The sequence below is a fragment of the Phoca vitulina genome, unplaced genomic scaffold, assembly GCF_004348235.1.
Source record: "Phoca vitulina isolate PV1807 unplaced genomic scaffold, GSC_HSeal_1.0 scaffold15, whole genome shotgun sequence".
Lineage (NCBI taxonomy): Eukaryota > Metazoa > Chordata > Mammalia > Carnivora > Phocidae > Phoca > Phoca vitulina.
In genome coordinates this window covers 25,403,946-25,431,883 of record NW_022589718.1, presented here as the reverse complement: position 1 = coordinate 25,431,883, position 27,938 = coordinate 25,403,946, and the positions used below count along the sequence as shown (strand labels likewise).

At 41.2% G+C, this 27,938-nt stretch overlaps 2 protein-coding genes across 4 annotated transcripts in view; one reads left to right on the top strand and one right to left on the bottom strand.

Annotated features, from left to right (window-relative positions):
- The window catches only part of PRIMPOL (primase and DNA directed polymerase), a 116,786-nt gene extending 115,529 nt beyond the window's left edge, over positions 1-1,257 (top strand). Inside the window, exon 16 of one of the 3 annotated variants that reach the window (XM_032413659.1) lies at positions 138-1,257. In XM_032413659.1, coding sequence (XP_032269550.1) covers positions 138-386 — 249 coding nt within the window. In that variant the 3' untranslated portion in view covers positions 387-1,257. The remainder of the gene's footprint in view (positions 1-137) is intronic. The other 2 variants (XM_032413657.1, XM_032413658.1) reach the window with 2 other exon arrangements.
- A 3,289-nt stretch (positions 1,258-4,546) lies between these two features.
- Positions 4,547-27,938, bottom strand: part of CENPU (centromere protein U) — a 35,440-nt gene continuing 12,048 nt past the window's right edge. Inside the window, exons 6-13 of the mRNA XM_032413793.1 lie at positions 27,503-27,745; positions 21,261-21,324; positions 20,034-20,142; positions 10,033-10,111; positions 9,759-9,806; positions 8,548-8,609; positions 6,541-6,697; positions 4,547-4,751 (exon numbers count right to left, since the gene is read on the bottom strand). Coding sequence (XP_032269684.1) covers positions 4,620-4,751; positions 6,541-6,697; positions 8,548-8,609; positions 9,759-9,806; positions 10,033-10,111; positions 20,034-20,142; positions 21,261-21,324; positions 27,503-27,745 — 894 coding nt within the window. The 3' untranslated portion in view covers positions 4,547-4,619. The remainder of the gene's footprint in view (positions 4,752-6,540; positions 6,698-8,547; positions 8,610-9,758; positions 9,807-10,032; positions 10,112-20,033; positions 20,143-21,260; positions 21,325-27,502; positions 27,746-27,938) is intronic.

Genomic DNA, 27,938 nt, shown 5'->3' with positions numbered 1-27,938 from the left:
TTTCCTCCTAACTTTTTTTTTTCCCCCACACCGGGGGGGGGGGGGGGCCCCCCCCCCCCCCCCTCCCCCCCCCCCTTTCTTCCCCCCTCCCCCCCCCCCCCCCCCCCCCCCCGCCGCCTTCCCCTTTCAAACGAAAGGAAGAAGAGTTCACAGCAGCTGAAACAATGAACAGTGACACCAAGAGTCCTCATAAGCCACCGTCAGGTCTGTTGTCAGAAGGTGCCGTTTCCGACGCCGACTGGGACAATGGCCTTGATGAGACTGACTTTGTGGAAGCTACTGAAGATGCTGAACTAGCCGCAGCTGCGGAGTGTGGTCTGCTCGGTTACTACGGCGGAGACGGTGAAATTCCCGATGAACTAATCATGCAGGTCTTGCAAGAGTAGCTCTTATGTAACCGGCTGTGCTTTGGCCTGAAGACAGTTTAGTAACCTGAACATATTAAGTTATAGTAACTTGTTATTAAACCTGTTTATAAAAACCAAGTTTGATCACTTTGCTTCTCAATTCCTGTTTTTTACTGAAGTAAGCCAGTTTTATTGAAAATTAGCTTAGAAATCTTATTGATTGACCAGAGTTGGTCTATGTTCATATCAGCTTAATTCTGCATGTCTGGTGATAGGTTAAAACTCTTAATCTTATTTAAAAAATTTTTAACTGAAGTATAATTGACATACAGTGTCCTATTCAGGTGTATATCCTTCTGATTCGCTATCTTTATATGTTACAAAATGATCCCCATGATAGGTCTAGTTACCGTCTGTCATCACACAAAGTTATTACATATTACTGTATATTCCCTATACTGTATATTACATCCTCATGACTTATTTTATAACTGGAAGTTTGTACCTCTCAATCATCTTCACCTGTTTCACCCCCCCAATTCCTCCTCCTTCTGGCAACCAGCAATTTCTTGTATCCAGGAGTCTGTTTCTGTTTGGTTTTATAGATTCCGCATATAAATGTAGTCATATGGAATTTGTCTTTGACTTATTTCACTCAGCATAATATATTCTAGTTCAGTCCATGTGGTTACAAATGCCAGGTTTTTATTCTTTTTTTATGGCTGAGTAATATTCCTATGTGTTTGTATATACTTCTCATTTTCTTTATTCATCTATCAGTGGACACTTAGGTTGCTTCCATATCTTGGCTGCTTCAAGAAACAATAATGCTTCAACAAACATAAGTATGATACATTCCTTTGAACTACTGTTTTCATTTTCTTCAGATAAATACCCGGAAGAAGTGGGATTACTGGACTGTATGGTATTTCTAAGTTTTTGAGGAACCTCCATACTGTTTTCCCCAGTGGCTGCACCAACTTACATTCCCACCAACAGTGCACAAGGGTTCCCTTTTCTCTATAGCCTCACCAACACTTATTTCTTACCTTTTTGATAATAGCAATCTGATGGGTGCGAGGTGTGATACTCACTTTTGTTTTTGTTTTTTAAAAATTTTATTTATTTGAGAGGGAGAGCACGCACATGAGCTGGGTGGAGGCGCAGAGGGAGAGGGAGAAGGAGACTCCCAACTGAGCAGGGAGCCCGATGCGGGGCTCTATCCCGGGACCCTGGGATCATGACCTGAGCTGAAGGCAGATGCTTAACCGACTGAGCCACCCAGGCGCCCCTTCATTATGGTTTTGATTTGTGGTATCGAGCCGTCTTTCACATGTCTGTTGTCTATGTGTTTATCTTTTTTGGAAAAATGTCTGTTCAAGTTCTCTGCCCATTTAAACATTTTTTTTATATTGTGTAAGTTCTTTATATATTTTTTATATTAACCTCTTACAGAATGTATGATTTACAGATATCTTTTCCCTTTCTGTAGGTTGCCTTTTCATTTTGTTGTTCCCTTTGCTATGCAGAAGCTTTTGAGTTTGATATAATCCCATTTGTTTATTTCAGCCTTTATTGCCCTTGCTAGAGAGACTGGTCCTCTGGAAAAAACAACAAAAACAACATAGATCTAGAGAAGGAGGGGGTGTAAGGGCTGAGGGAGAGGGAGAGAGAGTCTTAAGCAGGCCCCATGCCCAGCACAGCGTCAACATGGGGCTCGCTCTCACAACCTGTAATTTTCTTTGTGATGTCTTTGTCTGGTTTTGGTTATCAGTTATGCTGACCTTGTAAAATGAATATGGAAGCATTCCTTCCTCTTCAATTTTTTGGAATAATTTGAGAAGAATAGGTACTACCTCTTCTTTAAATGTTTGGTAGAATTTACCTGTGAAATCACCTGGTCTTGGGCTTTTGTTTTTTGGGAGTTGTTAATTAAATGACTGATTCTGTTTCATTACTTGTAATTGGTCTATTCAGATTTTCTATTTCTTAGTGAGTCTTAGAAGGTTGTGTGTTGTTAGGAATTTATCCATTTCTTCTAGGTTGTCCATTTTGTTGGTGTATGATTGTTCTTAGTAATCTCATGATTATTTGAATTTCTATGGTGTCAGCTTAGAAGCTGACTTTATTGGTGCCCTTCTCTCTCTTTCTTAACGAGTCTGGCTAGTTTTATCAATTTTATCTTTTCAAAGAACCGGCTTTTAGTTTCACTGATCTTTTCTATTCTTTTTTTTATTCTCCATTTATTTCCCCTGTGATGTGTATTATTTCCTTCCTTCTCCTAACTTTGGGCTTTGTTCGATCTTCTTTTTCTAGCTCCTTTAGGTATAAAGATTGCTTATTTGGGACTTCTCTTGCTTCTGGAGGTAAGCCCTTGGCACTGTGAACTTCCGTCTGAGAGCGGCTGTTGCTGTGCCCCCTAGGTCCTGGAAAGTCGTTTCCATTTTCTCTGCCCCACGGTAATTTTCAGTTTCCTCTTCGATTTCTTCATTGATCCCCTGGTGGTTCGGGAGCAGGTTGCTTCCTCTCCACATTTGTATTTTTCCAGTTTGCCTGAATTTGAGACAGGTGATCTTTTTTGGAGAGTACTCTGTGTGCCCTTTAAATGAATGTGTACTCTATGGTTTTGGGATGGAATGTTCTGTATGTCAAGTCCCTCCGGTTTAATGTGTCATTTAAGGCCAAGGTTTCCTTATTGATTTTCTGTCTGGATGACACTGATTTAGTGGGAGTTTAATATTAAAGTCCCATATTACTATTGTTAATTTCTTCCTTTATGTCTGTTACCTGCTTTGTGTTTAGGTGTTCCTGTGTTGGGTACATAGATGTTTACTAATGATGTTCTGTCCTCTTCTTGTATTTACCCCTGATCATAATGTAATGTCCTTCTCCGTCCTTTGTTACAGTCTTTGTTTTAAAGTCTATTTGGTCTGAGTATTGCTACACTAGCTTTTTTTTCCATTCCATTTGCATGGAATATCTTTTTCCATTCCTTCGTTCTCAGTCTGTGTTTAGGTCTGCAGCGTGTTTCTTGTAGGCAGCGTATAGATGGGTCAGTTTTTAAATCCATTTAGCTACACTTTGTCTTATGATTGGAGCATATCAAAATGCCATTTTGTTAACCATTTTCTGGTTGCTTTTGTTGTTCTCTGTCCCTTTTTTCTCTTGGCCCCTTCCCTGTGGTTTGATGGTTTTCTTTAGTGTTTGGGTTCCTTTCACGTTATTTTGCCTATTTTAGGGTTTTGGTTATCATGGGGTTCATATATGTTGACCTGTATATAAGAGTCCATTTTAAAATGATAGTCACTTCTAGTCCTTGGTGGGATAGCTGGGGCTAGCCGGGGCCCAGGCAGTCCCAGGGTCCTCTGTGCCGGGGGAGGGAGGCACAGACGCTGCAGTGGGCACGGGCCAGAGGGTCCTGGTGTCCTCTGCACTAGCACTGCCCTGGGACTGGCTGCAGCTGGGCTGTACACAGTGTGGGGGGGTCCCGGCACACCGGGCCGGGGGTGTCCCGGGGGTTGGCTGGAGCGGGCTGGGGGGGGGGGTCCCGGTGCACATGGCCCTGCAGCTGCCAGCCCCAGAGGAGAGGTCCGAGGGTCCGGAGCCTGCTCCAGTCAGGCTCCCAGGCAGAGGGGGACAGTAAGTAATGGTGCCCCTCAGCCCCCTCAGCCCCACACAGTTCTAGCAGTTTCCCAACAGCCTGGAGGATGTTCTGAGGTTAGTAAATGGGTTTCCTTCATTTACAAGTCTCTTTGTCCTTCAAACTGATGTTTTGTTTTGGGGGGTTTTTTTGCTGTGCCCCCCCAGTGCTAGTTCTCCCACGGGCCATCGCATCAGGGCTGGGGTTCCCGTCACCCCGTGTCCATCTCTTACCCTCTCCCTCCACGGGGCCCCCCTGGCGTCGGCACAGCAGCGGCTCCCCCAGGCCTCGGGTGTTGTTCAGGAGGAACTGCTCTGCGGGTAGCTGGAGATTCGGTGGGTCCAGGGTCCTTCTGCCCCATCTCAGAACTCCGGATGTGTGACAGGTTAGAACTCTTAGTGGTCAGCGGCTGACTGGCTAGTGTCTGGATCTGGCCTCTCAAGCCACTTACACACTCCAACTCGCCACTTAACGTGGTCATTCAAACCAAATGACTATGAACCAAGTAATAAATTTTGGTGACAAGCCAACCTGAACAAGCAGACAAGTTTAACTTCTCCAAGAATTTTTATTTACAAAAGTATAGTATCAGAAGACAACAGGCAAGAGCAGGGGGACTAGTCTTTATACAGTCACATTTCAGTAGACTGGTCTTTCTGGTCAAGGAGCTTCTCTAATTGACGGTTGATATTTTGTAGGTGGTTTTCAGCTCCCAGAAGGGTTCTCGCTCTGAGTAACAGAGCTGGAAGGCTGGATGAATCATACTGTTGAAGGAAATTATATTTAGATTAACACGCATAAAAAAACTTTTATAGCCCTATCTGTTATACAGCTCAATGCTAAGTAGAGCGTTTCATTAACTTTCATTTTTTAAATTAGGATCATTTTTTTAAAAATTGATTTAATCCTTCTCCTTAGGGCATAATTAATTAATAAGGAAGGTTACAAGGGAACTGCTCTAGAAAGCTTATGCTGATCTCCTCCCAGAAGACCAGTTGGTTCCAAGAACAGTGGCATCTAAATTATTTAAAACAAAATTATTCCTTGTACAGATCGAGGCTTGGTTTGGGCAAGCCTGCTGATCTCATGCCTATTTTAAACCCAGAAAACGGTAAGGCAGATTAACTTTTACTGGAAGAACTAATGGAAGGAGAATACCAGGCCCATAAAAGTTCATGAGGGAAAAAGTCATCTAGAAAAATTTATGGGGAAGACTGAAGACAAAATTAGAATACAAACCCAACATAAAATAGAAATCAAAACCCAACTCATGATTTTGAAATAACAAAGCCAAGCTTCATGTTGTAAACTGTATCTAAGGATGAGGGACTATATTCCCCTTACAGAATTTGCTCATACTTAGGATAACCATTTAATTTCATTTTTTAAGGTATTTTCCTTAGTAATAAAAAGCAGCTTTGCGTAGAAAAGCTATGCAACTATGACTACCACCCACATAATCAATTCTTTCTAGACTCTACCCTACCCTATTACTATGGACTTCAGTCAAACAGGTATTAGGAAGCCTACTGTATTCAAGCTGCCATGGGACACTCGCTCTCAGGGAGGCGTGAGGGGTAGGACTAACATTTGGGGTTAGAGTTCTGGTTTAGGAAAGAAGACAGATACCCAAATACCTACTTTCCACAAAGGCAGACAGACACTACAACAGAGCACAGAAGACCTATGGGCATGCGAAGGACACGTTAGTAAGAGTAGTCTATTCCGAGCAAAGTCGAGTCCCCAAGTCTCTGTTTTCACCAAAGTTATGTTCAAATTCAAGAAGTGCTAGAATCATCTCCAAGTGAGTAACCGAATCCCCAACTCCAAGCAAGCTTTAGACTAGTTGGGTCCTGTCACAGAAAACATTAACCTAAAAGCATTCTGTTTTCAGATCTAATATACAAACAAACTGAAGGCTTTTAAATCAGTGTAAAAAAAACCTTAGAAGTGAAGAATACAAGTATGATCATAGGATATACGTATTTACATTTTATATAAAATTATTGGGGTTTTTTTTTTCCCTGTAACTTAAATTTCTTACTGATCTGAGCTGGTTATCGTAACAAGAGCCTTGTCTGCAGCAGAAATCTGGAGGCAACAAGTTTTATTGGAACAATAATATACCACGCCTTTCCCTACTCTACGTCCCTTTTCATGTTTCCCAATTAGACCTACCATGCATAGGGGATAATGGCCTGTTTTCAGATAAAAAAAGCTACTGTGAACACGGGCAGAACAAAGAACAGGTCCGTGTGGCCTGACAGTGATGACGATTCTCATGAAGCAAAGCACAGTTGTTCGAGCACGCTCTTGTTCAGTCATTTCTCTTTAATAAAATCAGCGTTTCTAGATTGTTCTCTATTCCTCTAGCCTGAAGTAGCTAAAGAGGTGATGGGAGAACACATTTTCATGGATTCACAGTGACGCTGTTTGGGTAGACTGTCATGTTGCACCCCCCCCTTCTCTCTCCCCCAGGCTTCTCCAGGAGTTCTGCACCATGTAGATGCCCTCATCTTCTGAATCACAGTGAAAAATAAAAACTGAAGTTACCGTTTCCTTTACATGAGGTTCTTTCTCTCGAATATATGAATAATCTTGATGAAGCTGTTTTAGGTTCGATAAGAAACACGCTGCTTTCCTCAGGGAAGATTTTCTCTCCTTAAGTTCGTCATGTTTTATTTGTAGTTGTTTCAGCTGCGGTTCTAACCTGCAACAACAACACAGTTTCCCCCAAATGAATGCCTACAGTCAAGTGTAACAGCCTAGGGGGCAAGAGGCTGAGTGCGTAGGTCCACTGAGGCAGGACAATGCAAGGCAGGGGGGCTAGGTCTTTAAAGAACCTTCGGTTCTGAAATTGTGGATGTGTGACAGGGTCTAAATTTCAATTTAAAATATAGATAAACTCTGAGATACAATACATAATGAGGAATCAGAAATGAAACCCACAGAAGATGATGTCTTGAACAAGCCCACAAGCCATCCAGGCATTTTGAGGGAACCGCAGTTAACTTCTCCCAGCCTCGGGCAGGAGCTCAGGCCCGGTAGGGCAACAACGAAACGTGGACTGAACGCCTTCCCTCTGCCCATTTTCCAAGGTCCAATAAAACCAGTGGAAAACTTATCAGAGTGACTGAATGAAAACCGCACGGGTAGACTACTTTCTCTCTCAGGGGCTTAGGTTCTCATCTATAAGATAAAAAGGGACATGTGGAATTTTATGGACCAGGAAGGGAAGAGGCTGCCAGTTCTTTATTTTCTTAAAGATAAAAGGCAACTGTCCTCTAATACAATTTTAGAAAAGTCCTTTCAACAGTTTCGTCTGTGGGACAAATGCAGCAGTTGTGGAAGAGCTGACAAGGGTTGTGCTCAGGGGTGCAGGATCAGCCATCGGTCTGCAGATCTGGGATCCTGGCCCCCACTTCTGGCAGGGGGGGACTGTGGGTAAGTACCTCTCCCCCAGGCCTGAGGTCTTCCACACGTCAAGTCAGAATAACGACACACCACAGTTTTCTTTCTAGGCCCTTTCAAGATGCCCTTTACAACACCTAGAATTATATCTAGAAAAGGAACCAAGAGGCTGGTCTTTAAAATGCCCGATTCTGATGAAGCAGGCATCGTGACCCCCCTCCCAGGACTATGAGGACAAGGAGCGCATATATAAAGCGTGTAGGCGAGCGCGCAGCACACCCAGGAAGCTCGTTCGAACGTTTTCCTTAGGCCGGAGCCCGGAGGAGCTCTGCCCCGCTTTGCCCCGCTTTGCCCCGGGCCAGCGCCGCACCACAGCCCGCATGGGGAGCTCGCCCTCTTCCGAACCTTTCTGGCCTCTTAAGACTCGGCACTGTACTTACAGGCGCTCTTTTCTGGTAATTCCACTGTCTTGCCCTGTTTTGCAACACCTCGGAGCACAGAGTGGACCTGCTTCCCTACCCCTCAGCTCGCACCGTCATCCTGGCCGCACGGAAGGCCCCCCACAACCCCTCTGCGCTCCCGGCGCCTGAACCCCACCGCGGGGGCAGCCCTGGCCCCTCTCCCAGCCCCGCACGCAGGAGCGTGTTCACACGAGCACCAGGCCAACGATCCCGTTCACAAGAACCGGGAGCACACAGCACCGACTGAACGCCAGCTACCGTGAAGCGCTGTGTGTCTGTTCATGCATTTAATCCTCCCAGCACCCTGGGAGGGGTGGGTCTTGTGCTCGTTTACAAATGAGGAACCGAGGCCCTGGGGGGATAAGTAGCCTGCCCGAGGGTGCACAGCCGGTAAATGGCCGGCCCTGTGTTCAAACCCAGGCATCTAGTCCCAGAGTCTGTGCACTGAGTCTCTAACTGGGCTGCCTCGTAGGCCGGAGTTGAGAGATCTGATGGCAGAGAGCCCGGTGCTGACTTCTCCTTTGCCAAAAGCTCCAACTCGGCAGCACGATCACCTTCACTGAGTTTCCAGGCACAAAGAAAACCTGGGATTGCACTATAATACAGCAGAGGTTAGCAGCCCCACGCGATGTACTGTAATTAAATCCTTCCAGGTAGGTTCTCAGAGGAGTCTGACACATCATCTTACCAAAGCAGTTCATCCTGGAGTTCAAGCAAACGTTGCCTTTTCTTTTCAATATCTGAAATAATCTAAAGTAATAAAATAATTTGTTAAAATAACGCCTTAAATGTCCGAGCACTGCTAGCTACCCCGTACCAGGTGTTAGAAATGGCGTGAGAAAGAGACTCCATTGTCCCCCGCACGGAACTGTGGTCTAAAGGGAAGACCGGCGCTGCACACAGACCTGACATAACTACAACTCGTGAGGCGTGCTGCCAAGGGAAAGGACAGGGGACACTGAAGAATGGGAACAGCAGGGGCATTTACTCCAGGACAACTCTGAAGAGGAAGCAGGGGCCAGGTCTTTACAACCCTGTGAGCGACCAAGTAAGGAGTTGGGATTTTATGTAGGTACACTAGGAAAATACTGAAGCAGGAGAGTGCCCTGATCCAATCCGTATTTTAAAAGAGTATTTCCACATAACAAATTATCTCAGCCATCACTTTTAGGGACTACCAGACTATTCCACGGCTGGACATTCAGACCATTCCCTTGTAAGCAATGCAGGGTTGACCAGTAGGACAATAAAACTGAAGAAAAAACAACAGCAAAGGTGGCCTGTAATCACTGAAACGAAAATATATGTCTTTCAACTCCATTTCTATTATAAATGTGGAGGGGGAGCTGCTCTTCCATTCCTGGATTCCTGCAAGTGTGGAGCTCAGAGGTCATCTGGTCCACCCATACACTGATGGGGAAGTAAGGCCCGGCATTCACTGGCTCGTTTCTCCTCACATATCCCAGTGGTACAGTTTCCAAGAAGGTGGGAAAACATCAAAGTAGCAGAACCAGGACAAGAAATGAGGTCGCTCACCCTTAATGCAGTATTCTTCCTGGGCTGCCCCTTGAGACATGGGACAGTTCTTTATTCTAAAAGGTCTTACTCTTTGACAGCCACAAAAGCAATAAATATATATTACTTATATAGTTATTAGTTACTTAATAGCATGGAAGTGGTTATTTGGGGCTTGATAGCCTTTTTAGGCTGGTTGGGATCCCCATCCCTTAGCATGCATTAATAGTACACAACCACAAGACCACCCAAATAAAAGCCTGACTAAGAAAAAACAACTTCGACAAAGCGAAGGTCCTGAAACCCAGCGTCAGGGTGTTACTTAGCTCTGCACGGGTCAGTGTTCTATGGGACTGTATGCTTCTAATAACACATGTCATTTACTTTTGTGTTCTTCCTTTTCAGAGTTTTTGACATCTGGACTTCTTTAAGCTGCACAAAAGAAAAAATAAATATTTGTGTGCATTTTCCAAAATTAAAATGTTTATTAACTCACAATATATTGCATTTAGTTGAAAAACAACCTGTGAAACACAAACAGTTCTAATGAGCCCTTTCCCACGTTGCCAGCAAAGGCAATCTTTTCTAAGATAACCATACACTGCCTCAGGATAAGCAAACCAAATTTAGACCAACAAATTTATGTCAAGGAACTTACCATTTTGATGAGTTCTTCTTTCATATTAGAATGAAATTTTTTGATGGCTTCCTTACAAATTTTAGATTCTACTTTTTGTCTATAGCAAGAAAAAAAAGATCAAACTAGGTATCATATAAAGGATTTTGAAAGCTGTGTTTCATTTGCTTAGCACATCAACAAACCATGATTTGGCATACACCATTTTGAATATCTAAGATGGCAGGGCTAGAGATATTTTTCAGACTTAAAAAATATACTGGAGGGGCACCTGGGTGGCTCAGTCAGTTAAGCGGCTGCCTTCTGCTCAGGTCCTGATCTCCTGGGGTCCTGGGATCGAGTCCTGTCATCAGGCTGCCTGCTCAGTGGGCAGACTACTTTCTCTCCCTCTGTCCCCCACCTGGGCTCAAGCTCGCTCTCTCTCAAATAAATCTTTAAAAAAAAAAAAAAAATACTGGAGGGTGCCTGGGTGGCTCCGTTGGTTGAGCGGCTGCCTTCGGCTCGGGTCATGATCCCGGAGTCCTGGGATCGAGTCGAGTCCCACATCGGGCTCCTGGCTCAGTGGGGAGCCTGCTTCTCCCTCTGACCCTCTCCCCGCTCATGCTGTTTCTCGCTTGCTCTCTAATAAATAAATAAATAAAATCTTAAAAAAAAAAACAAACTGGAAACAGCCTCAACAAAAGAGAAGGAACAGGAAATATTTTCCCCTAAACCTTTAGGTATGTGGTCAGCTTCACTCCCTGCCACTGGCTATGTCCACAGGTGAAGGCAAGCGACGTAGAAAGGTGTACAGCCAGTCCCCATCCTTTCCTGCCACCTGATCCAACGAGCAGCAGACTTCAGCCCCCCCGCCTGCCAACAGCTGGAGGATTACTTATGTAACACATCTGGACTAGCCAACAAGTATGGAGAAGCCAGCTGGACTGAAGCAGCCACAAGCCTAGTTCTTCAAAACCTTACAAAGCTGACCCTAACAAACTGGTTCCGGTCCCCATCATCAGAAGAGGGCCCAAGGCTCCCAGTCTGGCGCAATCAGGGCCTCATGGCAGACCCCTGGTGTGCAGCGGCGGCCGCCATCTTCCAGGACAGCAGCTAACCCCCTACTCAGCCTCAGCGCCCTAGGATACCTTTTAATCGAAAGTAATAAATATTTTGTAGAAGTGACAGGTAATTAGAAAATGGTTTCTTGGGGGGAAATCCATGAGCAAGAAAAGTCACTCAGGAGAAGGGGACCGAGCTAAGCATAACACAAGAGAAGGCCTGTACTTTCGACTACAGATCTTTGTAAAAGGTCTCATCAAAAAAGAGTGTTAAAAGGTATTTCTAGTGACATCAGCAAGATAGTGGAATAGGAAGCCCCAGGCCAGGTTCCCTGCACAGGGAAACCAACCTAACCACTATATTACATCCCAAAAGGCCTTGTCCGAATCCCAGAAACCAATTAAGAAGTTGCAGGCAAGTTCAAAGTCAGAAACAGTCCTACTGAAATAGGTAAGAAAAGCGGTTTCATATCAACTTGGACAGCCCATCTCCCAAGCCAGCACAGCTTGGTTCAATCAAGAAGCTCCGCGCATGGTTTCTCCCTTGGGAAAGAAAGAGTGGAACGTGTGTCCAAGGTTCTGGCTTTTCAGGGGGCTGCCCCAGGAACTCCCTTCCACCGCGCCTGATCTGGAATGCTAACGGAAGCGGCATACGTGGGATGCCTGGTTGCCATGGAGACGAGAGTTCAGCGACTGCTGTAGTAACAGAAGCTGCAATGCTACCCACAGGGGATCGGGACAATAGCCCAGCTCGCACCTTCTTCCTTGGGAGGGAAAGAGAAGAGTAGAAGGTTATCCAACGTTTGGAATGGTTTCTGTGTCACCCGAAGTACAGCAATGGTGGGAACTGAAATAGTTTGGATGCCTTTGGTCAGAGAGATGAAAAAGGCGTTCAGCAGCTTGTTGCAGCACGAGAGAACCCACAGTACCACAGAGAGACACCAGAGGGAGCTCTAGTCTTTAGAGATTACAAATCCCTAAAAAAGAAAGAAACAAACCTCTCTAGTTGGGGAATCACATGCACAAGCCCAAAAAAGATACATCCCCAGAAAAGAACTGAGGGACCACCCAGGCTGATTGGCAAAGATCTTCCCCTGTACAAATCCAAAGATGGGGAGGGGTGGCTGCTTTTTAAATGTACAAAACACAGCAAAAAATAACAAGGCACTAGAAGAAACAAGAAAACATAACTCAATCAAGTGGGGGAAAAAATCCCCAGAAATAGACCCTAAATAAAGAAATGGAGACCTGTGAATTGGCTAACAAAGAACTCAAAAATAATCATCTTAATGAAGCTCAATGTGTTACAAGAAAACACAGATGAATAACTAAAACTACATCAGGAAAATGATGCATGAACAAAATGAGAATATCAACAAAGAACTTATAAAAAGAATCAAAATCTGGAGCTGAATAGTACAATGACAATTGAAAAATTCACTAGATGGGTTCACAGCAGATTTGATCAAGCAGAGAAAAGAAACGGCAAACTCAAGAATGAGTCATTTGAAATTATCAAATCGGAAAAATAAAAAAAAGAATGAAGTGGAGAACAGTGTATGGGACTTATGGGAACCATTTGATACACCATTATGTGTGTTATGGGTATCCCCAAAGAGGAGGGAGAGAAGGAGCAAAGAACTTATTTGAAGAAATAATGGCCCCAAACTTCCCAAATCTGAGGATGGAAATGGACACCCAAATTCAGAAAGCTCAAAAGACCTCAGCTAAGAGGAACCCAGAGAGGCCCACACTGACACACATTATATTCAAACTGTCCAAATTCAAAGGCAAAAATAGAAGGTAGCAAGAGAAAAGCAACTTGTCATATACAAGGGAACTCCCATAACGTTGTCAGTCATTGTCATTCTCAGCAGAGACATTACAGGACAGAAGGGTGGGATGATCTATACAAAGCACTGAAAGAAAAAAAGTGCCATCCAAGAATACTATACCTGGCAGAATTATCCTTCCAAAATCAAGGAGAAATAAAGACTTTCCCAGAGAAACAAAGGCTGGGTTCATCATCACCAGACCTGCCTTATAAGAATTACTAAAGGGAGTCCTTCAAGTTGAAACAAAAGGACACTAGACAATAACACAAAGACATATGAAAATATAAAGGTCTCTGGTAAAGGCAAATATACAGATGAATACAGAACCCCATAATACTGTGATAGTGATGCATAAATCACTTTTCATACTGATACGGAATTTAAAAGATAAAAGCATAAAAAATAACTATGAAACTATGTCAATGGTAACAATATACAAAGGTGAAATCTGTGACATCAATAACAAAGGGTTATCCCCATATGGTGGGGGAGGAAGACATAAAGGAGTAGAGCCTTTGTAGGTGATTGAGGTCAAGTTAACATTTTAAAGCAGACTGCTATAAGATGATTTATGTCATCTCCATTGTAAGCACACGTGCACACACAAAATCTATAGAAGCACAAAAGAATAGAGAATCAAGACATGCCACTACAAAAAAAAAAAAAAAATCAATGAAACACAAAGGAAGGTGACAAGAGACGAAAAGAAGGACAAAATAACTATAAGACTTAGAGAAAATAATAGACTTCAGTATTAAGTCTGTCACTATCAGGAATTCCCCAATCAAAAGACATCAGAGTGGCTGATTGGATTAAAAAAAAAAGATCCAACTACATGCTGTCTACAAGAGACTCATTTTAGTTAGGTATAAGGAAATACACAGGATGAATGTGAAAAAGATACTCCAGCAAATGGTAACCAAAAGAGAGCAATGGTGACCATACTTACATCAGACAAAATAGACTACGTCAAAAATAGTCACAAAAGAAGGATATTATGTAATGATAAAAGGGTCAATTCACCAGAAAGAAATAAAAGTTACATGTGCACCCAACACTGGAGCAATTCAACAATTCTGAATTAACAGGATTGAAGGGGAAAGCAGGCAGTAACACAGTAAGAGTAGGTGATTTCAATATCTCACTTTCAGTAATACAGCAACCAGACAAAAGCTCAATAAGGAAACAGGATTTGAACAAAACTATAAACCAACTGGATCTAATAAACCTACACAGAACATTCTACCCAATAACAGAATCCACATTCTTCTGAAATGCACACGGAACATTCTCCAAGACAGATCCCATGTTAGGTGACAAAATAAGTTTTAACCAACTTAATACGACTGAAATCATACTGAGTATCTTTTCAGACCACAGTGGAACAAAACTAGAAATCAACAGCAAAAGGAAACACAGAAAACTCACAAATATGTGGAAATTAAACAACACACTCTTCAACTACCAATCGTTCAAACAAGAAATAACAAGGGAAATTAGAAAATATCTTGGAACAAACAAAAACAAAAACAAAATGTACCAACACTTATGGGATGCAGCAAAAGCAGTACTAAGAGAGAATTTGATAGCAATAAATACCTACATTAAAAAAAAAGAAAAAATACTTCAAATCAACAACCTAACTTTACACCTCAAGGAACTAGAAAAAGATCAAACTCAACGATAGTATAATGAAGGAACAGTAAAGATTAGAGAAGAAATAAATGAAATGAGAAACAGGAAAAAAATTAATGAACCTAAGAGTTTTTTGAAAAGATCAACAAAACTGACCAATCCTTAGACAGACTAAGAAAAAAAGAGAGAAGACTCAAAAAATGAAAGAACAGGCATTACAACTGATGCCACAGAGGTAAAAAGGCTCTTAAGAGACTGCTGTGAACAATTATAAGCCCACAAATTGGGTAACCTTGACGAAATGCAGAAATTCTAAGAACATAAAACCTGCCAAGATTGAATCAGGAAGAAATAAAAAATATGTTCAAACCTACAGTTCATAAAAGTAGACTGAATCACTGATCAAAAACCTCCCATTTAAGACCCAGTGAAACCGGATGGTTTCACTGGGGAATTCTACCAAATATTTCAAGAAGAATAAACAATCCCTCTCAAACTCTTCCAAGAAATTTAAGAGTGCCGGGAGTAGGGTGGTGGGGAAACATTTCCAAACTTATTTTATGAGGCTGGTATTACCCTTATCAAAATCAGACAAAGATACTACAAGAAAAGAAAACGAGAGACCAATATCCTTATTGATACAAAACTCCCCAACAAAATACTCAAAAAGGAAATTCAACAGCACATTTAAATGATTATATATCACAAGAAAGTGGATTTCTGGAATGCAAGGATAGTTCAGCATACAAACTACAATCAGTGTAACACAATAACAGAATGAAGGACAAAAGCCACATATCATCTCAACTGATAAAGGAAAAAGCATTTGACAAAATCCAACACCATTTCATGATAAAAACTCTCAACAAACTATGAATAGAAGGAAATTACATCAATATAAAGGCCATACATGAAAAGCCTACAGCTAACATCATAATCAAAGGTGAAAAGTTAAAAGCTATTGCTCTCAGATCAGGAACAAAGTGGGGATGCCTCACTTGCCATTTCTATTCAACACAGTACTGGGAATACTAGCCAAAGCAATTAGGTGAGAAAAATAACTATACGGTATCCAAATTGGAAAGGAAGAAGTAAGTTACCTCTGTCACAGAGGACATGATTTTATATGTAGAAAATCCTGAAGATGCCACACACACACACACACACACAAAAACTGTTAGAATAAACAAATTCAGCAAGATTGCAGGATACAAAAAACACACAGAGAACAGTTGCATTTCTATATACTAACAATGAACAATCCAAAAAAGTAATTAAGAAAACAATCCCATTTACAATAGCATCAAAAAAAAAAAAAAAAAAAATACTTAGAAATAAACTTAACCAAGGAGGTAAAATATACATTGAAAACTGTAAAAACATTGTTGAAAGAAATTGGGAGATACAAATAAAAGGAAAAACATCCCAAGTTCATGGACTGGAATTCTTAATACTATTAAAATGTCCATACTACCTAAAGCAGTCTATAGATACAATGCAGTAACTACCAAATTCCCAATAGCACTTTTTGCAGAAATAGAAAAAAAAAATCCTAAACTTCATATGGAATATCAAAGGACACCAAATAGCCAAAACAATCTTGAGAAAGCAAACCAAGTACTTAACACTACTGAAATGTATACTTAAAAATGGTTAAGATGTTAAATTTTATGATATATAAATGCACATTTTAAAAATAAATAAAAAATAAAAAATAAGATAAAAATAAAAAAATTTTAAATAAATTTTAAAAATAAAAAATAAAAATTCACAATTAAAAAATATATCAGCTCTATCTAATAAAGGTATTTCTAATATAAATATGAAATCATGATTTTAAGATGTTAAAAACACATAAAAATTAGGAAAACTGATTAGGTCTTTCTGCATATGGCTTACAATGATGAGAAACTGGTAGACTGTACCAACCAAAATGGTGGTGGTCTACATACGATAGCCAGACGCAACTTTTTCAAATTCTAGTATCTTAAAAATTTGGTCAATTCCCTATAAATAACTAATTGAATCAGTTATAAAATAGCCTGTTTGTAATGTTTGCATTTCATGGCATACTTCCCTACTTATATATACATTGGTAAACTGCTTACAATCTGTAAGTTTAACAAATTATTCAGGTGGTGAGTTCCAGATATAGCGTATTAAAAATAGCACACCCTTCAATAGTTAATTTGATTTTGAAAGAACAAAACTTTTCATGTGGTTGAGAATACTTTAGGAAAATAAAACAAGACCAGAGATTCTACCAGAATCATGGGGTATGACAAATACACAGGGGTATAATTTTAAGTCTATGGAGTGCCTGGCTGGCTCAGTCGCTAGTGCATGCAACTCTTCATCTCAGGGTCGTGAGTTCAAGTCCCACATTGGGCATGGAGCCTATTAGAAAAAAAAAAAGGCTAACAAAAATACTATACCTCTTCTAAATCATTTCTTATATCAAGAACACCATGCTAAAAGGCAAGATACTGCCATTTTGCACAAACGTCAGAAATCTAAGTCTTTTCTTCCTTTTGAGGAGATCTATGAATGGGAAAAGGGTAACACAGTCAAGAGATGGTCTATAGTAAGAGACCTTCTGTACCAATTTTAATAGCAAACTGGCTTTAGAACATACAGTACCAAAAAAAACACCCCCAACCAACCAAACAAAAACATAGAGTACAGAAGAACAGACAATTCCCACAAAGATAATGATGAGTTAGCATGACAGGTGAGAAGGGCAGGGGCTGTGGCCCGGGACAGGAAAGGACAGGTCAAGGTTGGCCTCTGCTTCTTCCCCAGCATGATTCTCACAGCTGTGCCTGCCTCACAGCTGCAGCCACTTAGACCTCTGTCCCTGTGACTGTAAGAGTAAAACCTGGGCTGTGCTTGAGGGTCTGGAGAGAAACATGGACACTACCTTTGGGAGCTTTCTCCTCCGCCTTCCCCTGCCAAACCCCCGGGGCTGGAGAAGGATAATCTAAGGAGTGTAGCAGTTCTTAACGCTACTTATCTCTGGAGGGTTAAGGTTAAGTACTGACCTGACAGGTTACTTTGTGGGATAAGTGACTGAGGCTTCCCACCCTAGGCCTTATCCACCCCCATCCCTCGTACTCCTGGGACTGGATGTGAATCAAGGCTTGATCTTCCCTTATATACACTGTCTGTCTGACAAAGAAGCTGACAGACCGGGGTAAATGAGCTCATAGGCTGGAGTAACAACACACTGGAGGAACACAACTATATCAAAGAGAAAGCAAACTATTAGATCAGAAATTCTAAGAGAAGCAGGTATTTCATAATAGATGACCCAGTATTTTGAAATAAACCTAATACATATTCTAAAGAGGACAGTAGCAACAGAAAACATGACATAAAAGGAACCAAATAGAAATATTAGACACTGGGGCGCCTGGGTGGCTCAGATGGTTAAGCGTCTGCCTTCGGCTCAGGTCATGATCCCAGGGTCCTGGGATCGAGTCCCGCATCGGGCTCTCTGCTCCTTGGGAGCCTGCTTCTCCCTCTGCCTCTCTCTCTCTCTCTCATGAATAAATAAATAAAATTAAAAAAAAAAAAAAAAAAGAAATATTAGACAAAAAGTCATATGGCTACATACAGAACTCAGGAGATGGGATTAATGGCATAATGGATATATCAGAGAAATAAGTTAGCAAACTTCTAGTTTCTAGACTGAGGAAATCTAGAAAAACAAAGCGGAGGACAAGGATTAGAACAAAAATATTTTTAATTTTGGAATTAAAAAACCACCTTAGACTGGAAAAGTCAGACCCAATAGAGTGAAATTAAAGGATATCACAGACAAAATATTCTAAAAGCTTAGAAAGAGCAGATCACATATAAATAAGACTTCAACAGACACCAAATTTTCCAAATCAACACTAGATGCAAAAGAAGACAAAGGAACAGTGATTCCTAAATATTTAAGGAAATGATTTAGAACCTAGAATACTATATCCAGCTAAACTGTTATTCAAATTCAATGTCATGACCAAAATAATCCAAAGGATTTAGAAATTTTACAACATAAAGAGCTGCACTCAACAGTGTTGGGATGAAACAAATAAGAAAAGATACATTACCAGAGATTGTTGTAAGAAATGTATGAAATAAAGGTGATCAGATAAATACCTTAATAAGTGTTGTTGCTGTCTAAAAAAGAGAAAAAATTTATTTTACCCCAGAATTAAAAATCTCTGGGGTAGGGGTAAAGAGAGAGGGGACCAAGAGTTAAGAGAGCTTATTAATGGAGAGTTAAAAATTCTATTTTTTAACGAAGTTATAACTAAAAACAAAGTAGAACAAAAAAGATCTAAAGAAGTAAAAACAATGTATCAACACGTTCTTCCAAATATATTGGTAATTATAATAAATGTAAATGGACTGAAGCCAACAAAGATGGACATACTGGATTTAAATTTTACTATTTCTTTTAAGATTTCATTTATTTATTTGAGAGAAAGAGAGTGAGAGCACGAGGGGCAGAGGGAGAGGAAGAAGTAGACTCTCCGCTAAGTAGAGAGCCCAATGCAGGGCTTGATGCCAGGCCCTGGGGATCATGACCTGAGCCGAAGGCAGACGCTCAACCAGCTGAGCCACCCAGGCGCCCCTAAACTTTACTATTTCTTATAAAAAATTTTTTAAGGTCAAAGGCTGGAAATAAAAGGAAGTAAAAAGAATGTAAGTTCTAGCAAATGCTAGCAAAAGAAATCTAGTGACACAATACTAGCATCAGATGAAACAGATTTTAAGACCAAAAGAAGCATTTTTAGGAATGGAGAGGGTACTACAGAAGGATGAAATGTTCAGTCTACAAGACACAGCAGTTGTATGTATGTATGTATGTATGTATGTATGTATGTATTTATTTATTTATTTAATTTTTAAAGATTTTATTTGACAGAGAGAGACACAGAGAGAGAGGGAACACAAGCAGGGGGAATGGGAGAGGGAGAAGCAGGCTTCCCGCCGAGCAGGGAGCCCGATGCGGGGCTCGATCCCAGGACCCTGGGATCATGACCTGAGCCGAAGGCAGATGCTTAACGACTGAGCCACCCAGGAGCCCCGACAGAGCAATTTTAAACATGATGTCCTAACAGAATAGTCTCTAAATATATACAGCATAAATTGATAAGAGAATCAGGAAAAATAATACTGATTCTACAGAGATCCAATAATTAGATTCCCTACAAATTATGTGCTAGGCCATAAAGAAATTTTAAAAAATTACAAAAAATATCACGAGTCTATCAAATTTGATCAGGACATATGTAAGACACAAGGTTAATACAAAAATATAAATTAAAAAGTCACATATTTGGACATACCAAAACATACTACTAAATAATTCACAGGATTAAAGAAAAAATTATAATGGAAATGTAAAAATAGGTAAACTAGATGATGAAAATACACCAAGAGCCATGGGATGAGCAAAAGTGGTGCTTCAAGGAAAATTCATTGGGTGCATATATCACAACATCAGAAGACTTACTTATACTCTAGGATGGTTTTCTCAAATGCAGACAAAACGACATCTAACTCTGCGATGTCACTGGCTTTCTTTCCTTTCAGACACCAAATATGTACAGAGTCGGAAATATCTAGAATATTAAGAGAAGTCCATTTAATATACTGATTATATTTTGGCTCTAGGCCCAGGGTTCTGAAAGCCTACAACAAAAACTGCCCCACCAAATTGCCAAAAATAGCTATGGTTGAAGAGGCACGTGGGAGGAGACCGGACTCACTTCTCCCCAGGCCAGGCCAATCTCACAAATCCCCGTCTACATGCTCACTAACTGCCATCTCCTTGGTTCTCCCGTTTCTACCAACACAGCCTGAAGTACCGCTGACTCCCAGCTACCAGCTCTACCTTTACTGTGTAGTCTGCTGCTACCCAACACTACTTACTGGTCACGAGCTCTTCTTTGTTATAGTTTCTTAATTGTAATCTACCTAATAGGCCACATAGAGATTCCCCACTGTGCTGATTTAGTCTCAGTAATGTGGATGAAAGGTCAAGCGTTCAGTAAGAGGGGGTTGCAGAATACCTAATGATAAGGATAGGATCCTATGCGGGGTGAGCAGTGTCGGTAAAAGGATAGAAGAGTATATACCAAAAAGCAGGGTGGCTCTTTTTTGGGTGATGGGATTCGTAGGTGATTTTATCTTCCTTTCTATACTTTCCAAATGTTTCTAAACATATATGACTTATCTGTTAAAAGATTAAAAGATTATCTTAAAATAATTAAAATATATTCCTTAAAAGGAAATGAAAGAGGAAGGAAAGAGAGAAAATGCTTTATTTTCCTCCCATTTTTCAATAAACTTTTATTTGTATCAATAAAAATGCAGAACAATGTGGATGAATCTCAAAAAAGTTATGCCAAGTGGAAAAAAGAAAAAAAGCCTTTTTCAAGGTAAAACTATGTGATGTGTTCAACACTGTGTTTCAACACTGTGTGATGAAAAATTAAGGTGCTAAAGCAGGTGTAACAGTGAAATCTGGGAGTATAAATATATATTTTAAGATTCACCTTCGTTGTAGGTTGAAAATTTTCATGACATATGTTGTAAAAATCAGTTACTACAAAATCACAAATTTTTAGCTTTTTAAAGTAGCAATTTTATATACTTACAATTTACTACTTTAACAACAACAAAGTTTTTAAAATAAAATTCTTGAATGCTTGACAAAGTATAAAACACTATTTTGTACCTGAGTCTATGGCTTCACTTCTTGATTTCTCCCTTTTGCCACAAAACATCTTTCTCGGAGTTTTCTACAAAAAAAAACAAAACAAAAAACAAAAGCAAAGATGTTTATTTAGGAAAAGTTTTCATTCTCTTAAAACATGTAAGTTATCTGATCATGGTATTTCAAACACTCTCAATTCTGGCTGTTACTCTCATTTAGTTTAAATTATTATGTATACTATCTAAATTAATATAAAGAGACATTGAAAAATTAAATGGTCTCAAAAAGTAAATAAAACTTTTAGTTGGCTTTTAACAATGGTTACCTTGGGGGCGCCTGGGTGGCTCAGTCAGTTAGGTGTCTGCCTTCGGCTCAGGTCGTGATCCTGGGGTCCTGGGATCGAGCCCTGCGTGGGGCTTCCCCGCTTAGTAGGGAACCTGCTTCTCCCTCTCCCTCTGCCCCTCTCCCCGGCTCGTGCACTCACTCTCTCGCTCTCTGTCTTGCTTGCTTTGCACTCTCTCTCAAATAAATAAAATCTTTTAAAAATTAAAAAAAAAAAAAAACCAACAATGGTTGCCTTGGAGGAAGTTCAACTTTTATTACTTAAGATAATAACCTGTAGAGTCAGGCTGCTCTCTGCTCCAAGCTAGGATGAAGGAAGAGCTTCTGAACGAGCTCTGGGGCCACACCCGACCATCAGATGGGGCTGGGGAGGAGGCTCCTTTACTTAGGTGTAGGACCCCAGGGACCCGCGGCAGGGAAGCTCAGAAGGGGAGCCCTAGGAATGCCCGCTCCCCTCTGCACCCACACTGGGTGACGACTCCGCCCACAGCGCGGGACTCCTACTCTGCCGAGGCGCTGGGAGCAGGCTGCTCAGAAATGAGCACCGGGAGTCCAGGTGGGGGTGCCCTGAAGGTCCTGAGTCCTCCGCATGTGCAGAATGAGACTACGTCAAGCTTCCTGGAAAGCGGCTAGCACAGGATTAAGAATGTAGCAAGTAGGGGCACCTGGGTGGCTCAGTCGGTGAAGGGGCTGCCCTGGCCTCGGGTCGTGACCCCAGGGTCCTGGGACCGAGCCCCACATCGGGCTCCCTGCTCCGCGGGAAGCCTGCTTCTCCCTCTGCCTCCTGCTTGTGCTCTCTAATAAATAAATTTTTAAAATCTTTAAAAAAATAAAATAAAAAGGCTTTTTAGGCAGGACTGTAATTCAAAAGGATTGAGAAACACTACCCTTGAGTAAGGCCTACTCTACACCCACCCTGAGAAACCCTAAAACCCATCTCAGACCAGATTCACTAGAAAGACAGAGACTGGAGGTTGTAAGCAGAATTCAAAGATGATCCCCAGTGATTTGTAGAACTCCCTCCCTTGAGTGTGGGTGGGACCTGTGAATAGGATAGGATACTTGTTCCCTCTCTCAGGTTACCTTAGAGAAGACTCCACTGTAGCTGACTCGAGAGATTCTCTGGCTTTGAAGATGTTAGCTGCCATATTGTGAGAGGGCCACATGACTAAGACCTAATGGTGACTCCCAGCTTCAACCAGACAGAAAACAAAGAACCAAATTCTACCAACAACCTGAATGATCTTAGATGAGGATCATGAGTCTTGGATGAGATTTCTGTCCTGGCTAGCATCTTGATTTCAGCCCTATGGGACCGTGAGTAGAGAATTTGGCTAAGAGGGACTTCTGACCACCAGAAATTGTGAGATACAAATGTGTGCTGTTTTAAGTTATAAAGTTTGTGGTAACAAACATGCAACAATTATAACAGATGGTGAGTTGCAGTCGCAGCGAGTTTGAGCTGCTTGGAAAATACATTAGGCTTTCCACAAACTGACCCTAACAAAAGATAAAACCAAGCTTACAGAAGTTAAAGATGATCAGCCAATAAACAGGCCACCAATTAGAATAAAAAGTCAACATTCATAAGAAGATAACAGAATTCAGAGTCTCAACAACCCGTCAACAATATCCAATACACAATCCAAAAGTATTCAAAATGTTATACAAAAAATGGGACCCATAGTCAAAACAGAAAAAAATACTCAAGAGAAACTAACCCCAACTTAGCCCCAAACAAAGACTTTGTTAAAGGAGCTACTTCCCAAAGAAGTAAAAAGAAATGGTGGTCTTAATGACTAAAAAAAACCAGGGTACCTTAGCAGAGAAACTATATTAAAAAAACAAACAAACAAAAAAAAACCCTAAATGGAAATTCTAGAACCAAAGAGCACATAGCTAAGAAGTCACTGGGTCATGTTTGTTTCCTGTGGCTGCTACAATACGTTACCCAACTTGATGGCTTAAAACAGAAATTTATTCTCCAACAGTTCTGGGGGGCAGAAGTCTGAAATCAGTTCCAATGGGCCAAAATAAAGGTGTTGGCGAGACACTTAGGTCCCTGGGCCTATGGTGCTGGATCCCACAGCTCCCATCACAGACACTTATCTGTGGACGGATGCCCAACTGTTGTTGCTGCGGGGGGTACACAAAGGACGTCTTACTCGGCCATGATGCTCTTGTTTTTGTCTTTAAAGTGTATCTCTTGCAGAGTAGCATATAGTTATCCATAGTCTCTCCGTTACAGTTGGAATGTTTAGCTCACTTACTTTGGATGTAATTGTTGGTGTGGTTAGGTTTAAGGCAGCCATATTGCTCTTTGTTTTCCATTCATCTATTTCGTCCTGCTATTGCCTCTCCAAAAGTCCATTTGCTTTTGATGTAATTTTAAGTATAATTAGGTTCAAGTCTACCATCCTCCTTATTGTTTTCCACTGGCCTTTCGTTTTTCTTTTTTCCCTCTGTTGCTAATTTTGGATTAACTGAATATAATTCAGTATTCCATTTTCTTTCCTCGATTGGCTTCTTAGCTATGCCTCTGAATTTTTTTAAGAGTGGTTGCTCCTGGGTTAAAAATATGCATCCTTCAGTTAGCAAAATCTACTTAGAATCAGTATGTTACCACCTCATATCCTACTTTCCACTGCATAAATCTCATTACATAACCACATTATTTTCTTTATCCATCATCCTCTGTGCTGCTTTGGACACAGGTTTTGCTTCTACATACATTGTAAACCCAACCTTATGGTGTTGTCATTTTTGCTTGAAACAGCTGTTTCTTAAGGAAATTATGAGAAGAAAAAAAAATATGTAGTTTTTGTCACCTACTCATTTTTTATTTTTTATTTTATTTTTTTTTTTTTAAAGATTTTATTTATTTATTCATGAGAGACAGAGAGAGAGAGAGAGACAGAGGCAGAGGGAGAAGCAGGCTCCCCGCGGAGCAGGGAGCCCGATGCGGGACTCGATCCCAGGACCCTGGGATCACGACCTGAGCCGAAGGCAGACGCTTAACCGACTGAGCCACCCAGGCGTCCCGTCACCTACTCATTTTTTAAAATTTATTTATTCTCTTTAAGTAGGCTCCACGCCCAACGAGGGCTCGAACTCACAACCCTGTCAAGAGTCGCATGCTCTGCCAACTGAGCCAGCCAGGTGCCCCCCTCCTTTTTTTAATTGATTTTTCTTTTCCAGTTGTCTTTTCTCCTTCCTATAGATCTGAGTTTCCTTCTGATACCTTTTCTCTTCAGCCTAAAGAACATTCTGCAGCATCCTTTTAATGCAGGTCGGCTGGCAACACATTCTCTCAAATTTTCTTTCTGAATGTGTTTATTCACCCCTTTTTAAAGGATGTATTCACTGGATGTAGAATTCTGGGTTGACATTTCTTTTTTCTTCAGCTCTTTAAGTATGTCTTTGTATTGTTTTCTGGTCTCCACTGTTTCTGTGAGACAGCTCTGAGACTTGTCATTGTTCCCATATATATTTACTCTGTCCCTTTTCTCTGGCTGCTGTCAAGATTTTCTGCTTTTCTTTGTTTTTTGGCATTTTAACTATGATATCCTTAAGTATGGTTTTATCTTGCTTTAGGGTTTACTGAGCTTCTTGGATCTGTAAGTTGGAAAATTCCAGTCATTTTATTTCTTAAATTTTAATTTTTCTACCCCCATTCTGACTCTTCTTTCAGAACTCTTTTTTTTTTTTTTTTTTAAGATTTTAATTATTTATTTGACAGAGAGAGAGCGCACAAGCAAGGGGAGCAGCAGGGAGAGGGAGAGGAAGAAGCAGGCTCCCCGCTGAGCAGGGAGCCGATGTGGGGCTCAATCCCAGGATCCTGGGACCATGACCTGAGCCGAAGGCAGACACTTCACCAACTGAGCCACCCAGGCACCCCTCAGAACTCTTATTATATATTTTAGGTCCTTGGTATTGTCACACAGGTTCCTGTGACTCTCTGATTTTTTTTTTTTCCAAACTTTTTCTCTCTGATTTGCAAATTGGATAAACTTCTATTGCTTTGTTTTCAGTTTCACGGACTAAACTGGCTTTTAAAATCTGCAGTGAAGGGGGCACCTGGGTGACTCCGTCGGTTAAGTGTTCAACTCTTGATTTGGGCTCAGGTCATGATCTCAGGGTTGTGAGATGGAGCCCCATGTCAGGCTCCATGCTGGGTGTGGAATGTGCTTGGGATTCTCTCTCTCTCTCTCTCTCTCTCCCCCTCTGCACCGTCCCCTCCCCCACCCCCACTATAAAGAAAGAGAAAGAGAGAGGGAGGGAGAAAAAGAGGAAGGGAGGAAGGAAGGTCGTTTAGTGAAGCCCGTATGTAGTGAATGGTGCCCCTTAAGATATGTCCATGCCCATGAGTGTCATCACAAGCATCCTTTGTGAGAGAGGCAGAGGGAGATGAGACACACACAAAGGAGAAGATGATGTGAAGATGGAAGACAGATAAGGAAGTGATGTGACATCAGCTGAGGAATGCCAGAGCTACCAAAACTGGAAGAAACAGAAAACAGAATACGCTTAACTGACTGCGCCATCCAGGTGCCCCTAACGTCCTGGTTTTAATCACTGTGCTTTGGTAATGTAAAAAGCAAGAATTAGATGAAGCTGGGTGAAAAACATGTGGGAACTTCCTGCACTATTTTTGTAACTTTTAAGTGTAAAATTAAGAAAACAAAGAACTAAGCTACAAATTCATGATGCAAAACTCCGGAGAACTAAAGAGAATCCACAAAATTGGGATATTAAAAACCACCTGAGGCGCCTGGGTGGCTCAGTCGGTTAAGCATCTGCCTTCCGCTCAGGTCATGATCCCAGGGTCCTCAGTGGGGAGTCTGCTTCTCCCTCTCTCTCCGCCCTTCCCCCTGCTCGTTCTTTCTCTCTTACTCTCTCTCAAAAAATAAGGTCTTTAAAAACAAAACAAAACATCCAAAAACTCCACTTTGTAATCAAGTAGACTATTCCCCCACTATAAAAAGACCGTAAAGGAGACATAATAACTGAACATATGTCAGTCACCTTGACCTGAGAGCACATTCCCACAATACCTCAAACAACTACAAATTCAAGTTCACATGGGATGTTCACCAAGACAGACCAATAAGAGGCAAAACAACATGTATAATATGCTTCTATTTGTGTAGAAAGGGGAAACTAAAAGAAGAAAATAGATCCATATTTGTTTATACTGGCAGAAGGAAACTGGAAGAACACATAAGAACCTACTTAGAATGTCACTTGGATGTATATTTACTGGGTGAGGAAGATGGAAAGTGGAACATGATGCAGCAGAAACACATTAAACTTAAAACTTTTTTTGGACATGAGAATGAATTATTCAAAGCATTAAACCAAATGAATAAAATGATATATTAAGAGCTTGACCAAAAGATCATAAATGTCAAGAATTTAAAACAGAGTGCTTATAACCCAGAAATCCTAGCCACTTTTTTCCTAAGGAAATGATCGAGGGTGTATACCAAGATTTAGCTAGAAAAAAATTCATGAAAGCAATTAAAAATTTTTTTGAATTGCAACCATTTGTTAGAGATTAACTACACTGCAGCACACTCATGAATGAAATGGCGTGCGCTCATTAAGATGGTAGCCTAGAACACTCATTAAGATGGTAGCCTAGGACACAAGTGCCCAGGCTGGTCCCACTGGGGGTGAGCAAAGTGCAGGAAAGGCGCTGAGGAGCCTAGACCAAGGAGCAGGGTGGCTCTTTTCGGGAGATGGGATTGATTGTAGGTGATTTTATTTTCCTTTCCATACCTTCTGAATGTTCTCAAACATTTTTACAACAAAAATATATAACTTATCTTTTTAAAGAAACAAAGGAAAGAGAGGAAATGCTTTATTTTCCTCAACTCTTTTTTTTTTTCCCTCCAGGGGGATGGCAGGCACTCTCTTACCGACTGATGTGGTTCTGTCATGGCCTCTTTCTCAACAACTGACTTGGCACTAAGGGGTCTGATTTTTTTAGGAGTGACCGACTCAGCCAGTTTCTCTGGAAGCTCTGAAGATGGACATGGTGTATCTGAAACAGGTTCGTGTGGCTGTGTCCTTATTTTCTCTGCAGACTGAACTTTTCTTCTTATATCACCTTCTTCGGTGCTTTCAGATTCATCGCTAATGGGCTTGACTTTTCTTCTTGGCTATGGCAAGAAAGCAGCATTACTGGTTTAGAAAATACAAATGCTTTATCATCCTTACTGTAATAGTGGATAGCCCTAGTTAAGTCCACATTTCTCATTTCCCACCTTCCAGCTTGAACATAAAGGAAGATGGCAACGAGATTAGCAGGCAGGTGGGGAAACCCAGACTCAAGAGCTCCAAATAAACGCTCCC